The sequence below is a fragment of the Monodon monoceros genome, unplaced genomic scaffold, assembly GCF_005190385.1.
Source record: "Monodon monoceros isolate NGI ecotype Baffin Bay Population unplaced genomic scaffold, NGI_Narwhal_1 Super_Scaffold_20, whole genome shotgun sequence".
Classification (NCBI taxonomy): Eukaryota; Metazoa; Chordata; class Mammalia; order Artiodactyla; family Monodontidae; genus Monodon; species Monodon monoceros.
In genome coordinates, this window is record NW_021703777.1 from 88,335,001 (window position 1) to 88,347,331 (window position 12,331).

General features: G+C 40.8%; 1 protein-coding gene across 2 annotated transcripts in view; it reads left to right on the top strand.

The window, feature by feature from the left end:
* ADGRA3 (adhesion G protein-coupled receptor A3) overlaps window positions 1–12,079 on the top strand; it is a 116,397-nt gene extending 104,318 nt beyond the window's left edge. For both annotated transcript variants that reach the window (XM_029235563.1, XM_029235564.1), the window contains 3 exons: window positions 7,118–7,263; window positions 10,398–10,493; window positions 10,631–12,079. In XM_029235563.1, coding sequence (XP_029091396.1) covers window positions 7,118–7,263; window positions 10,398–10,493; window positions 10,631–11,873 — 1,485 coding nt within the window. In that variant the 3' untranslated portion in view covers window positions 11,874–12,079. The remainder of the gene's footprint in view (window positions 1–7,117; window positions 7,264–10,397; window positions 10,494–10,630) is intronic.
* The last annotated feature ends 252 nt before the right edge of the window (window positions 12,080–12,331 follow it).

Genomic DNA, 12,331 nt, shown 5'->3' on the forward strand with positions numbered 1-12,331 from the left:
CAATTTATTTAACTTTTTTTATTGCAGAAAAGCACATAGTGAGATCTACCCTCTTAACAAATTTTTAAGTGTGTAGTACAGTTATTAACTATAAGGACAATGTTGTACAGCAGATCTTTAGAACTTTTTCATCTTGCATGACTGAAATTATACCCACGGATCAGCAACCTTCAATTTCCCTCTCCCCTCAGCTCCTGGCAGCCACCGTTCTACTTCCTGTCTCTGTGAGCTTGACTATGTAAATACCTCATATAAGTGGAATGATGCAGTATTTTTCCTTCTGTGACTGCCTTATTTCATTTAGCATAATGTCCTCAAGGTTCAGTTGTATGCGACAGGATTTCCTTCTTTTTTATGGCTGAGTAAATATTCCGTTGTATGTATACATCACATTTTCTTTATCGATAGACATTTAGATTGTTTCCAACTCTTGGATGTTGTGAGTAACACTGCAGTGAACATAGGAATACAATTATATTTCTAGATCCCGATTTCAATATGTAACATTTTTGTGTCTCCGTTTTCTCACCTGTAAATTGGGAATAATAATCGAGTTGTTGTCAGATGATGTGATTATTTATATTAAAAAAGCTAAAGTAATTTCCAGGTAAATTATTTGAAAAAAATAGGCAAGTTTAGCAAAAGTGAATGTAGTTTTTTTAAAATGTAGTTTAATGTACAAACGTTTGCTGCTAGTATGCAGAAATGCATCTATGGGAAAACAGTTAATGAGAAGGTATCGTTTATATAGTATCAAAAAATATCAAGTACTTAGAAATAATAAAAAATGTTCAGGATTTGCAGGTAAAAATTTATTATATATTAAAGAAGACCTAAATAAATGGAAAGATACACTAGGTCCAAGAATAGGAAGAGTTAAAATCAGAAAGGTGGCAGTTCCTCCTAAATTAACCTATAGATAAGAGAATTTTTCATGAAACTCAATAAAATGGTCTTTGAATCTATGTGAAAGTAAAGAAGAACCAAAGATAGCTAGGACACTTCTGAAAAATAGTAGAATAGGAAGACTTCTAATGATCCAAACTTTTGAGGCTGTTGTAGTTAAAACTGTAGTGTTTGGTGTAGGGATGGATAAATTGACCAACACAGAAGAGCAAGCTTGGAAGCAGACCCACGCAGAGCTTTGGTATAAGACAGAGGTTACTTGCCTCATCAGTTGGGTAAAGACAGAGACTGTACAGTTAAGGGAGCTGGGAAATCCATCTGGAAAAAGATTAAAATGGATCTATACTTCAAGCCATTTTTAAAAAGTCAACTTTGGGTAGATTAAAAACTTATATAAGTCCAAACCAAAGAGTGAACATTTATATTAGAAAATAGCATAATCCTTGGGATAAGGAGGGATTTCTTAAATATGACTAGAAAGGACGTACATTGAACTAAATTAAAAATAAGATCTTTTTGAAAAATTAAGATTCCTAAGGAAAGTGAAAAGACAAGATTCAAATTAGAAGAAGCTATTCCCAATACATAACCACTGACAGAGCATTAGAATAAAATATATATATATATATATATATATATGTTAAAAACTGTAATCGGTGAGAATGCCACACACAGCACTGTAGGAAAAGTGGCGAGAGTGACAGACAGCAGAGTAAACACAGGGCCAGGGTACGCCTGAAGAGATGTTCCGTGGCATTGGTGGTCACGGAGATGCAAATTCAGATAGCTACCATACTATGCGTTTTTCTGTCAGAAAAATTAAGCCTGACAATGCCAAGTATTGAAGAACATGTGGATCCACATGTTTTATTTATACATGGTGGGAATGTAAGCGGATGACTCCAGGAGGCTTTACCTTCTAAAGGTAAGCATTCACACACCCTGGACCCCCAGTCCCACTCCTGGGCTCAGAGTGAGCTGACACACGTGGAACAGGCGTGTGCCTGTGAATATTCATAGCAGCACTCTACACAGTAGCAGAAACCTGGAAGCAACCCCAGTGTCGATCACTGAGAGGGTGAATGAATAAACGGTGATGTTACACAAGAGTCAAAATTAATGAATTACAACCAGGCATAGCAGTGTGAGTCAATCTCAGGAATATAAGTGAAAAATTAAGTCCCGTAAGTGACATTCACCCTGATATCTTTTTTTTTTTAATAGAGGTAAATGTAACTAAAATGAAACAGCACACTTTTAATGAAAATATATAAGTGCAACAAAACTGTATAAAAAAGGAAAGCAAAGGGATGATAAACACAGGGTACAGGGTGATGATTACCTTGGGTGAAGGGGACCATAGGGTTTGATACAGGTTTTTGTCAAGATCTTACTTTTTGTCTTATTTAAAGATTCTTGGACACCTGTTATTAGCAATAGCTAATTAAATAACTAAGTAAAGGCAGGCTGTGCTTTTGTACTTGGCCCGGTCGTTAGGATGGTCATCAACCTAAGGCTGATCAATCCAATATTGTATTCATGAGATCCAGTTGAAAGTGTGTGCGCGCGCGCACACAAGAATTGAGTGGATTAAATGACTCAGGAGTGCCTGGCATACAGTAAATGCTCAGTTAGGCGCTAGCTATTACTACTCTTGTTGTTGATATAATTACCTCTTAGCAGTGCAGAATATTTCCCTGTTTCAGGCCATCACTATACATCTGAAAACAAATTTCTTAGGGAGCCTATGAGAAGTTAGGTAACAGATCTCGGATCAACTTAATACATGTACAAAAAACAGTGCTTCTCTTTTCTCAGTCTTTCTCCCCTTCTTTACCTGGCCTATTCCCACTTACCTTGTAGGTCTCAGTTTACTGTCACTGTTTCAGAGATGCAGTCCCTCCACCACCACCCCCCATTATCCTCTGGTGCTTATTAAAATTCCATGGTGCCTACAAAACTTTGTGATTGACTGTCATTTACCTATTTGTTGTCTCTGGACTCAGAGCTCTACAGGAGCAGGAATTAGATTGATTTGATTCACCAGTGCTTATCCAAGAATCAGTGTAAGACCTGACGCATAGTAGGTGCTCAGCAGATATTGCATAAATGAACAGAAAAGGCCTCTGTTTGCTAATAGTAGAAATCATTCCACCTGGAGCTGTTTTGAGCATGAACAATTAGGAGTGTATTCAGCACACAATGGTAGTAATCGTCTCAATTCTATCTAAAAAATATTCATTGATTTCTTGGAATAGACAAATTTATTTCACTAAGGAAATGAACAGAAAGAGGCCATAGTAAAGATGACTGCCTTTCATCATCCTGAATGGTATTTTATACCATTTCTAGAATGAAAAGGGCAGGAATTGCACTGAGTTATTAGAGTCTCAATAACAAATGACTGTTAGTTAAGGATTTACCCAGAAAAGCTAGGGTGGGGGATGGACAGGTTTTATATGTTGTTTTCTTCTGTTCTTTTTTTTCTTTTTAACAGTGTTCTTTCCTTCCTCTGTGAAAGACATAACATCATTCTTGTTATTTCTGACCCAGACATGACTTACTTCACTTTGTTATTCTAATACTTAATTCAGTTAGTAGCCAGCTGTGTCTGCCAGAACAGCCCGTATGACTAGTTACCTAACCTTAGTAGGGGCTTCATGTTTCTTGGGCTCTTCTTCCACCTCTAAAACTGAACCCTAAAGTGTCCACCTTTCACAGGCAGTTTTTGTATGTGCACATGATCGTCGTAGATTTGGCTTTTCTCCCTTTTAGAGCTCATGTATTTTATGAACAGTGTGGACAGGTTCTAATACAGGTTCCTCCCCGAAGTGATTGGTTGAGGTTATTAAATGCTCCACCAGCCAGGCACTTCCCACTCTGCTTCTTTTGTCATCCGTTTTGGGTGGTGCTGTGGACACATTCTATAGCCTTGAACTCTCTTTTTGCAAGAGGAGCCAAAGGAGAATGGAGAAGCTGAGTGATAGAGTAGAAGGGGCTGTTGACTCAAGGTGGGAAGGGATCTGGGTTCTGGGTCGTGCCGGGCTGCCGAATAACTGCTTGAGTGTTAATTTTCCGGTCCTTGGTTTCCTTAGCTATGCAGTGAAAGGATTTGGCTGGATCTTATTTAAGTTACCTTGTTGCTCTACCACTTCATGATTTAATCTATTAAGTATCGTGCCAGCTGGCCTTCTCAGGGGTTCTCTGATGTCTTTTATCCAGAGGACCGCTGCAGTGGCATGTGAGGTGCATCGGGAAAGATTCAACCCGTGGATATTAAGAGCTTTCTGCTTGCCAACTACTGCAAGTTTGTCATCTTAAATTTCATATTAACCCTAGGAAGTATTTCTTACTCACAGATTTTATTAGTACAGAAATTGAGTCTTAGAGAATTGAAAAAACTTGCCCCAAGTCACTAGGGCCTTTGGGTGGCAGAGGCCTGATTCAAACGACAGTCTCTTTGACTCTGTGTGTCCTGTCCCCCACCCCACCCCAATAACTGTGCTTGCCTGTTTAGAGAGGACCGGCAGAGTAGAGGGGTCTACTATGAGTTGCAGCCCTGCCACTGACCATGTGACCTCTGGTGGATGATTTAACTTCTTTCAGCCTCAGGCTCCTTGTCTGTAACACTAAATGAATGGGGATGCTAAGAGGATGAAATAGAAGCATGCACAAAATTGTCTGATACATTTTGGGATACACAGCAGGCATTCAAAAGTCGAAGCTCTTAATTTTTATATATATTCATATCTGACTATTAAAGATCATTTTTTGCACACTTGGCTGTGCATGCTGTACTATTGTAGTTTTATTGGTGGTTAAAAATCCAGTTGTTACAATGTCTGGTCTCTGGTATGTGAGCAGTTTATGGTTAGGTAACGAGTATATAAAGTGAGACTGTTCAGGATAAGTATTTTGTATCCATTTTGCAACTTTGGATATTGATGACCCTGAGGTAAGGTGACTTTAAGTTCTAATCTGTTGCATTTAATGAATTGTTTACATGCCCTAATGAATTAGATTATTTATTTCCAAACTGTTTACAGATTTCCCACATGTATTTCTTGTTTATTTGGAAGAAATTGTGACAGTGAGGTTATATTTCAAGTATAGCCCAAGTGTCTGATGGAGAATAAAATAGGAAGCACCTCCCTCCTTTCAAAAGACAGGAACACCCTCTCTGCTAGTTCTCAGTGCCTACTACTTTATTCTGGTTCTTGTGGAATATTCGGTGATTTGCTTATGTGACTGTTAGCAGGTGACATCAGACTCCTGAAATTCCACTGTTGGTAATAATTGTTTAACTAGAAGACTTCAGTATCTTTCAGGTGTGCAGACTTCTTCTGCATATTTTGAAATGCCATAAGAAACACTTCAAAATCTAAAGGTTGAGTTTTACCTCTTAGATCTAAAACAAGAGAATTCTCCATCTTGCACCTCCTATGTTGAAAGTATTTTTAACTTCTGTTTTTAAACTTATTTACAGCCCTGTCTCATTCTTTTGACCTCTGTGTCAGAGAAAACTAGCAACAGTAGAGTATACCATTTTGAGTCAATATCAGTGATTTGTTTTGAATGTTTGGTTTCTATGCACCAAATCCAAGGATACTGTTTTTATTTACAATATTTCGTGTGACTCCAGGTAGCTCAAAGGGTTATTTTATGCTATTTGTTCCACTTATATCTGTAAATTTTGCTTTTATAGTGCAGTCAGTAAAACTAACGAGAACCAAGGAGCCACTTTTCTTCTTAATAAGAAGATACTCTGACCGCTCTGGTTTGGCCAGGCTGGATCCACCCTCCTAGCCCTTCCAGTCATTAAGAGGACAGTGACCACCCTAGTATCTTGCCCTGCAAAATAATACCTGAGCTTTTATGTCACCACGTTTAACTGCAGATCGGTTCTCATTAAAATGAGCCTTAGGCAGCAGTCTAAATGCTTCTATTACTGACCTAGGTTTGATAATGTCAATCAGTTTGATTTTCTTGAAATTGGAGAGCCATCCTTTAAAAACAAATTTTTTTTCCCCTTGGAGCTTTTCATTAATAGGATTTTACCTGTAATCATTGTATAAGAAGAAAGAATCAAAAAGATAGTAAGTAGTTAGATAAGGAAGCTGAACTATGTCCTTTCTGCTCCATGACCCATGTATTTATTTTTTCTTAGAACAGATTTTAAACCTCTCTTAGCCCCATACATATCTTCATCTAGAATTTTATCTTTAACTGGTGTTGCTTCAAACACAGGTTACATGATAAACATGCCCCTCATCACCCCTCTGGGAAGAAACTTGGTGTCATTTACATATATTTCAATTATCCATCATTTATCAAGCACTTATTATGTTTCAGGTCTTGTGCCCATTCAGTCCCTACAAAATCCCTAGAGATGGTTATTGATAGTCCTTCCACTGTTCAAATGAGAAACATTAATTTCAGAAATTATTTTCTTAAAACCATACTCCTAATAAGTAATAATAAAAATATTGCCGTATTTAAAATTGCTTATCAGGGACCAGGCGATGTGCTAAATGTTTTATATAGACTGTCTTTTTCAAAGCCTCATGGTAGTTTTATATTCTCAGTTTACAGATGAGGAAAACAATGCTTGAAATGTTATGCAAGCTTGCTAAGGTGTCATAAGGGGTTGATTCTTGTTTTAAAACCAGGCAAACTTGTTGATTTCAGAGCTCACTCACTTAAAATAATCAATCTGTTATATTGCTCACTTACCATTTTGATATATAAAAGCTCTGAATTAGAACTACTCAGGTCTCTGACTCTGTGTGCTGTGACTTCCACCCTCTAGTTCCCCTTGACTTCTATATTCCTCCTTAAAATGGGCTTTAGGAACTCAACTCTAATTTATAACATAGCATCTACGAGTAACATGTCTTTGGCTTATTGTTGTCCAGGAGCGAATTCCGTGATATATTTAGAGTCATCTTGGGTATAACTTGTAGTCTGTGGGCCTCCTAGGTCCAGCTGTTGATTTGATCCTCTATTATACGTCTGTTAGAGTGCTTTCTTTGTTTTATCAGCAGGCGAAGGAATTGATCATTAGAATACACCTTCATACTGTTTTTGAGTCAGATTTTCAAAAGTAACTTACCAAACTTCTTTTAAAGTTTACTGGCAGCTACTGTACTTTATGATTGTAAAGGGGAATTTTGTTTGTTTTAGTTCATGTATTCTTCAATCTTCTTTCTAGGTTGGAATAATTCTTCATTATTCCACCCTTGCTACAGTTCTCTGGGTGGGAGTGACAGCTCGAAATATCTACAAACAAGTCACTAGAAAAGCTAAAAGATGCCAGGATCCTGATGAGCTGCCACCTCCACCAAGACCAATGCTCAGGTATCTAATATCTTTGTGTACTGTTTTATGTTAAATGTCCATTACATCTTAAATTTAATGAAGCATGGTCATAACAAAAAATTGCTCAGTGAATTTTGGAAAGTAAAAAAAAAATGGACTTGTAAGCAGCCTTGCAACTGGGAATGAGTGCTTTGTGAAGTTATGTGTCCTCTCTATGCCTTTCTATCTCCTACAAAGTGGGAATGATTCTCCTTCACGGAGTTGTGAGGAGTAAGTGACTTACTTTGTAAAGCACTTAAGATGGTACTGGCCACAGAGTAAGCTCTGTGAAAATATTAGCTGTTTTTATTTCCTTGAGGTCATGTGATAGATTTTAACCTAGTCAAGTACATATCCATGTGGTTCTTCTCTACAAAAGACAAAACAGTTTTGGGGTCATGCTGTTCCTACCATTACAATCGGAATCAGTTGTCAATGGATTCTTGTGCTGGATGAGTAGAAGTCAGTCGATCAGTGTCTCTGAGTGTGTTGAATGCTGGATGTGTACCTTGCCCTGAGCCAGGGACTGAAGGAAAACCTCCTGCCCTTGAGGGGTTTACAGTCTGAGGAGACAGTCTGAAAGGAGAACCCGCTGCAGCTGTGTAAGAGCTGGAGTGGAGATGTGTTATTTGAAAGTATCAACAAAGGAGCCATTAATTCTGCGGGGGGATGGTAGGCTATTAGGAGTTGCTTGACCACTGGCACAAAGGATGGAGGTTGCACTCCAGATACAGGATCCCGTGGCGAGCTGAGCAAATTTGAGAAGTGCAGTTTGGCTGTGGCAGGAACCTAGGGTGTACAGTGTACAGTAGTAGGATTCAGAGTGAAAACTGAGTTTCAGGCCTTGGTGGGGGGCCAGGTTAAAATGTGGGCTATACATTGGAATGCTGGAGGGTAGGGGGCATATATAAATAATTCCACTGAGGTCATTCGGGGGTCCCCGTGAGGACTGCAGCTAGAACAGTGACATGGAGATTAGAGAGGATACGTGTTCAGACACTTGAGGCAGTTTCTCCAGGATTGATGGCCAGCTGGATTTGAGGGTGTGTGCCAGGATTCGAAGGTGGCTGCAGAGTGTTTACTCCAGTTCGCTAAGGCCCCTCTGCAGATGGTGCGTCCATCAACTGAGAAAATCATAGAGGAAGAGCAGATGCGGGGACTCCGGGAGGGTAAGCACAGAGGAGGTGGGCTCACCAGTACTCTGTCGTGGCAAGTTTACATTTTGGGAGTCTGGTGCTTAGCAGAGAAATCGAGCTACGTGTACTCTGGACAGGACAGGAGATGTTTTCACGTGTATTCGTTGAAGCAGTGATAACAGCAACCTCTCCTAGAGAAAAGTTAGTCAAGAATGATCCCTGGGCCGTATCAATGGGCCATAGCAGATAAAGGGAAGAATTGAAAGAGAACATTGAAGATTGGGGGGAGAGCGGTTCCATGGGTGGGAAGGGGCAGCAGGAGTGCTGGGCCACGGTCAGATTGCAGGATGTGATTTGACACCCCTGTCAGTGGTATTAAAGGAACTGAGGGATGGCGTTTGGCTAAGAGATAGGAATCCTGCGTATCCTCATGCAGCTTTCTGTTAGGTTTCCTTTCTGTTAGGTGATTAAAAACAAAAAGGCGGCTTGGGCTGCAAAGCCTGTGCAGTCCCTAGTGACCTGCAGGTACCCCCTTTGCTTTAGACACTGCAGGCTCACCCTTTAGGATGCTCTCCTTCCCCCATGTCCCTGAGCTTAAAGAAACCCCAGCATCGCGGCTACCTGGAGGGTGGATGTGGGGCTTGCCTTGAGTCTGCTGGCCCCAGAGAGGGCGGTTTCAGTAGCATGGTAGGCGGAAGCCGCCTCATCTCACAATAAGGTGACAAAGGTGAGGCACTTGATGGTGCCATTGTTTCCAGGGGTTTGTCACCAAAGGGAGCAAGAAAGAAGGTGCTGGTTGAAGGAAAGTTTTAGAAGATAGGGAAAACATGAATAGACTTATAGGCTGGAAGGAATATGCAGTGGAGAAGAAGATTTACAGCTGCAAAATAAGGGTTATTTGGTAACAGGCAGTCCCAGAGTCGGGTGGGGAAGGAGTGGCAGAGAGGAATGTAGAGCCCGAGATAAATTTGGGTGAACTGATGCCTTCTTTTCAGGTAAGAAGCAGCTATGAATTAGCATAGCAGGAAGAAGGGCAGGGTCACGGACGTTGGCCTGCCTCTAATCTGTGAAATTAGAAGACAGGGTTATAGTTTTATAGGGTAATTAGCTGTCTTTTTCAGCAATGATATCATATTGAAGGATTTTAGTACCTGTGAGCACGACTAAGAAAAAATGTATGGAAAATGTGTTACGAATATTGCCTTTATCCAGCCAGTTAGCATTTGGACTGTGTCTTTGGACCTGGCAAATACAGAATTAAGATTGGCTGTACCCAGGGGTAGCTAGCCGGGGCAGGACGTTCCCTGTTCTCTTTTCAGAGAACTCAAAGAAGCTGTACCTCCCCGCAAAAAGTTGTTCTTCATAGGACCAGCCACTCTGTCTCCCTCATTTCTTCCTGCACCAGCTAGTCTGTGGGAAAGGGGTCAGGAAGGGCCTGAGTGCTGCAGGACGTTGCTGGGATCCAGGTATCTTTCTTGTCCCAATCTCAGCTGACTGAAGATAAGCATACACAGCAGTAGAACATCCTGGAATATGCAGGTTTAGCCGGGCATTAATAAATAAATAACGTCATTACATATTTAGTCTGACCTGTGGCGCAGTAAGATCTTAAAGTCCATTATGTAGTGGACTAACCTTCTGCTTTATCAGCTGAATCTAAAAGAAGCCCCATTCCCCCAAAAGAAAAAGGTATAAACTGAAGCCCTACCTGTAGTAGCTTACTGTTACTTTGCCTGTCCACAGGGTGGCAGAAGCTGATCAGCTTTCCTTAACTCAGAAACCTTATACGCTTTTTTAAAAAAAAGAAATCCAAAGTAAATAAAAACTTTAAAAAAATGTTATTGTTAACAAAGCAGGCTTTAAGTGTTAACCTTCAATGCATTATTGGAATAGTAATGAATCTTTAAGGAGTAACTTCTGCAGTACTGAGACACTGTGATGCATCCACCTTAATAAATTGGATTGATGTGCTGTTATTTCCATCACTGCCCTTTCTAGGTTTTACCTGATCGGTGGCGGTATACCCGTTATAGTTTGTGGCATAACAGCGGCAGCAAACATCAAGAATTACGGTAGTCGGCCAAATGCGCCCTAGTGAGTATTTAGTGTTCTCTGTGTACCTGAGTCGATCGCTTCTCTTCTGTTTCCTAAGCACTAAAGTTTACTGCAGTTTCTTAAACGGTTTGTTGACGTGTGTAGCATCTGAGCTGGTTCACCATTTTCTTTCCTAGCTGCTGGATGGCATGGGAACCCTCCTTGGGAGCCTTCTACGGGCCTGCCAGCTTCATCACTTTTGTAAACTGTATGTACTTTCTAAGCATATTTATTCAGTTGAAAAGACATCCTGAGCGCAAATACGAGCTGAAGGAACCCAGTGAGGAGCAGCAGAGGCTGGCAGCCAATGAAAATGGCGAAGTAAATCATCAGGATTCCCTGTCTCTCTCCCTCATCTCGACATCAGCCCTGGAAAATGAGCATACTTTCCATTCTCAACTTTTGGGAGCCAGCCTTACCTTGCTCTTATATGTCGCTTTGTGGATGTTTGGGGCCTTGGCTGTTTCTTTGTATTACCCTTTAGACTTGGTTTTTAGCTTCTTTTTTGGAGCCACGTGTTTGAGCCTCAGTGCATTCATCGTGGTTCACCATTGTGTGAACAGGGAGGACGTCCGGCTCGCATGGATCATGACTTGCTGCCCGGGCCGGAGCGCGTACTCGGTCCAGGTCAATGTGCAGCCCCCCAGCTCCAGTGGGCCGAGCGGGGAGACCCCCAAGTGCACCAACAGCAGCACAGAATCTTCATGCACAAACAAGAGTGCATCGAGCTTCAAAAACTCCTCCCAGGGCTGCAAATTAACAAACTTGCAGGCTGCTGCAGCTCAGTGCCATACCAACTCTCTACCTTTGAACGCCACGCCTCAGCTTGACAATAGTCTGACGGAGCATTCGATGGACAATGATATTAAAATGCATGTGGCGCCTTTAGAAGTTCCATTTCGAACAAACGTACACCCAAGCCGCCATCATAAAAACAGAAGTAAAGGGCACCGGGCCAGCAGACTCACAGTCCTAAGAGAATACGCCTATGACGTCCCCACGAGCGTGGAAGGCAGCGTGCAGAATGGCCTGTCGAAAAGCCGTCCGGGCAGTAATGAAGGACACTCTCGGGGTCGAAGGGCTTACTTAGCCTACAGAGAGAGACAGTACAACCCGCCTCAACAAGATAGCAGTGATGCTTGTAGCACACTTCCCAAAAGCAGCAGGAATTTTGAAAAGCCTGTTTCAACTAGTAGTAAAAAAGATGCATTAAGGAAGCCAACTGTAGTTGAACTTGAAAGTCAGCAGAAGTCTTATGGCCTCAACTTGGCCATTCAGAACGGACCAATCAAAAGCACTGGGCAGGATGGACCCTTGCTGGGTATGGATAGCACTGGCAATGTGAGGACTGGATTATGGAAACACGAAACTACTGTGTAGCATTGGTGGGCTTCCTGGGCAGAAATCCATATAAACTGTGATACTCAAATTCCTTTAAGCTATGAACATGTAAAAACCGACTGTTTACAGCCACCTTAGGGATTCAAAAGAATTTAGAATAAACTTCTAAGTTTTGTATTTTATGTATTTTATATCCCCCACGTGTTGCTTTTTTATGAATTTTGAAAAAAAAAAAAAAACCCTTTAAAAAAAACACACAACCCTCTAAAAACCCTCTGGTGGCTTGTTTTAGTTGTCAGAGCACCAGCAGGACATTTTGAGAATCTGAAATGTAATTTTCTTGGGATCTGTAATATCTACTTAACATTTCAGACTTGTATGTAATACAATAAATAGGTGTTTGTCATTGTGTCAATCTTATATTTTTACATTTTAGGAGCATTTAGTGCTATTTTAATGAAGTTTGTGCATTGGGATAGTTTAATGAGAATTATACA